At 54.5% G+C, this 3,358-nt stretch overlaps 1 protein-coding gene across 1 annotated transcript; it reads right to left on the bottom strand.

The window, feature by feature from the left end:
* Nucleotides 1-85: 85 nt before the first annotated feature.
* On the bottom strand, nt 86-3,112 carry PTSG_02993 (serine/threonine protein kinase; the record flags this gene model as incomplete). Its single annotated transcript, XM_004996456.1, has 11 exons — nt 86-101; nt 142-997; nt 1,249-1,311; nt 1,416-1,478; nt 1,581-1,631; nt 1,741-1,803; nt 2,099-2,145; nt 2,262-2,333; nt 2,532-2,615; nt 2,785-2,868; nt 3,069-3,112. 11 exons carry the CDS (start codon nt 3,110-3,112, stop codon nt 86-88), a joined length of 1,443 nt encoding a protein of 480 aa, XP_004996513.1.
* Nucleotides 3,113-3,358: the final 246 nt, after the last annotated feature.

Raw genomic sequence — 3,358 nt, 5'->3', positions numbered from 1 at the left:
ACCGCATCTGGTGGTCCGTGAAGCAGCTCCTGCTGTTTCTTCTCGCCAATTTGAGAAAGCCGGTCGCCAGCGTCGTGTTGCGCCTTCAGGGCCGTGTGCAACTGACAGAACCCAACACGATTGCCGCTCGACTGGAAGCACCCACGGAGCAGCGCCTTAAATGCGCCTTCCATTTTCCGCCCCTCCTCAACATCAAGCGGTAGATATTCATGAGCCTTGTACTTGTCGCCAAGCGTTCGTCCGGAGATGCGTTCCCCGCTGTACTCCCCGTGGTGCCAGGGTTTGGTGTTCAACCACACCTCCCACATAATGCAGCCAAATGAGAACACGTCTGTGTCTGCACGAATGTCGTATCCAAGAAGCTGCTCCGGTGATGCCCACAGCGGTGTGCCGACCACCTTCGACACCACAGACGCATTCTCTGGCACGAACGCGCTCAGGCCGAAATCCGCCACCTTGGCGGAGAGCGATGCGTCCAGCAGCACGTTGGGCGACTTGAGGTCGCGGTGCACGACGTCGTGGGCGTGCAGGAACTCCATCGCAGCCGCCACCTCGCTCAAGATGCGCAGCTTCTCGACGTTGCTGATGTGTTTCTTGTGTACGTGGATGTAGTCGTACAGGGACCCGTTCTCTGCCCAGCTCAGCACGAAGGCAAGCGTGCTGCGATCGCTGTCATGACACAGCCCGAGAAAAGGCACGATGTTTGGATGGCGAAGTGAGGCAAGGACGGCCACCTCTCTCAGCACACGCTTGTCAGGTACACGCGACTGTGCCGCTGTTGATGTTGAAGTTGCTGTGTCGCTCATTGCTTCCAGCAGGTGCTGCAGTCGTGGTCGTTCTTCAACATCGTCAACTTCCTTCAGCGCCACGTCGTGCCCAGCAAACGTGCTGCGATACAGCTTGCCAAATGCGCCCTTGATGGGCTTGCCTTCGTGGTCTTTTGCGCGTTTCTTCTCCTCGAAGCGGGCTGGATTCAGGTCGAGATTGAAGAGGGACTCTACGAAAAGAAGGGAAACACAGCCAGGCGTGAGAGAATTGTGAACAAGGACAACACAGGCAGGCAAATATGTCGGCAGAGGAGATGAAAAAAAAGCACCTGTTGCTCGCGCAAGCTATTCCGTGCTCTCCCACACTTGGTGTTCTTCCCAAACCAAGCAGACTTAGAACACAGGCATGTGAGTGATGTCACAGAGTCACTCGAGATCACTCAGAGCGAACAGGCAATTTGCAGCATGTATCAGCACTCACGGAGCTGTGTGATTGTTGCGTCCTTCGTGCTCATAGCATCTGCATGTTCTGCGAGCTGGTCGCCTGAAGCAAAGCAGACACAGAACACAGGCGTGTGAGTGGTGCCACAGAGTCACTCGAGATCACTCAGAGGGCACAGGCAATTCGCAGCATGTATCAGCACTCACTGAGCCGCCTGATTGTTGCGTCCTTCGTGCTCATAGCATCTGCATGTTCTGCGAGCTGGTTGCCTGAAACAATGCAGATGAAACACAGGCGTGTGAGTGGTGCCACAGAGTCACTCGAGATCACTCAGAGAGCACAGGCAATTCGCAGCATGCATCGGCACTCACCGAGCCGCCTGATTGTTTCGTCCTTCGTGCCCAGCTCCTGCACTTGGTGTTCTTCCAAACCAAGCAGCACACATGAAACACAGGCGTGTGAGCGGTGCCACAGAGTAACTCGAGATCACTCAGAGGGCACAGGCAATTCGCAGCATGTATCGGCACTCACGGAGCTGTGTGATTGTTTCTTCCTTCGTGCTCATAGCATCTGCATGCTCTGCGAGCTGGTCGCCTGAAGCAGCGCACATGAAACAAGAGCGGTGAAGAAGCAGGTTTGCTGAGTGGCACACAGTTTCCGAGGCGATTAAAACAAGTCACCCCAGGCAGGGCTGAAACAGAACGTGTAGGCAGCGATCGGATGTGCGTCCTCGTCTGCACGTGAAGACTATGACAGGGCCTGACCAGTTCCTTTCCCACGCAAGGGGGACACAGTGACGTTCACGTATTTACCGTGTCACGAGCTCATGAGAGCAGTGTACAAGGCCGCTCAACAAAACAAACACCAACACCAACTTGTGAGGGTTTACCTTGCTTTTCCCGTTCAACGCCGCGTGTCAATTCTCGTTCCTCCGACCTAGAAGTGCCAGCCCAGACCAAAGAAAATTGAGTTCATCCGCATATGGGCGAGGAATGCAGGTACAACACACGACAGAGCATGAAGAAGCGCCACAGCTGTGAACGCACATGTACCACTGGACGTCCCGTGCTTCTGGCCACCCTGCACCAACTGCGTGGGCAGCAGGAACGCCAACGTTGATCAGCCTAAGTCGAGAGAACATGCGCGTGGATTCAAGACAAAAGCAGGCGAGGCGGCCGAGATGTAGTTATGATGAGCCGCTTGCATGGTGATTGTGGTGGAGTTTGTGATGCACCGCAACAACACGTTGGGCGCCAGAGAAGCAGGGAGAGCACATCACAAGCATGACCCACGCATGATTTTGACACACGGGTGAAACCCACAGAAGCTCCTGCAGTTCTGAGTGGTCACGCAGAGCCGTGGCCAACGCTTGACAGCCTTGAGTTCCAATCGGGTTGTTCCCAATGCTGCAAAGAGTGACACCAATGGCAATATACACGAAGGCGTGAGAAGGAGAATGGCGGTGGTAAGGAATGAACCCCAACAAGAAAGCCCACCACCGTGTCGCGTGCCTTGTTCCCTCAATGATCACACTTGGGATGACTGCGACGTATGCACTGTACTCAATTGACTGACTGCAGCTCTCGTAGATCGGTGTATCCTTGCAAGGCGTCAGCCAACATGACGCAGTCCTCAGATCCAATCAGGTTATCGTACAACCTGAACACGACAGGAACGCAAGTGCCCGTGTGTGTGTGTGTATGTGTGTATGTGTGTGTGTGCGTGTGTGTGCGTGTGTGTGTGTGTGGTGGTCGTGTGTGTGTGTGTATATACGTGTGGGTGTGCTCATCCCGCTGCCCCACACACGAAGACGTGCAGACACGCGGGCAGGGGGATGAGACAGGAACACTTGACCGCACGATGGACACTGGGGGATGGGCACCCGAGAGGACTTCCCGTGCATTTAGTTCAAAACGGTTACTCACCCAACCCCACTTGCCGCTCCGAGCCACTCAGCACCCATAGATATACTGTAAATCGGGATAAGATGAAAATAGGAGGGGTTATCAGGAGAAGAAGTATTGTGTTGCAGAGGAGAAAAAAACGGTGTTATTTGGTGCTGCGCATGGCGGTCGCTGGCAATATGTTCTTGCTCTATCAAGAATTAGTAGGCTGAGTTGGGTCTAGCTCCGGAGATGAAACTTGAGCT

Source organism: Salpingoeca rosetta (assembly GCF_000188695.1).
Source record: "Salpingoeca rosetta unplaced genomic scaffold supercont1.6, whole genome shotgun sequence".
Classification (NCBI taxonomy): domain Eukaryota; class Choanoflagellata; order Craspedida; family Salpingoecidae; genus Salpingoeca; species Salpingoeca rosetta.
The sequence above is the reverse complement of the archived record's forward strand: the minus strand, read 5'-3'. Positions and strand labels throughout refer to the sequence as shown.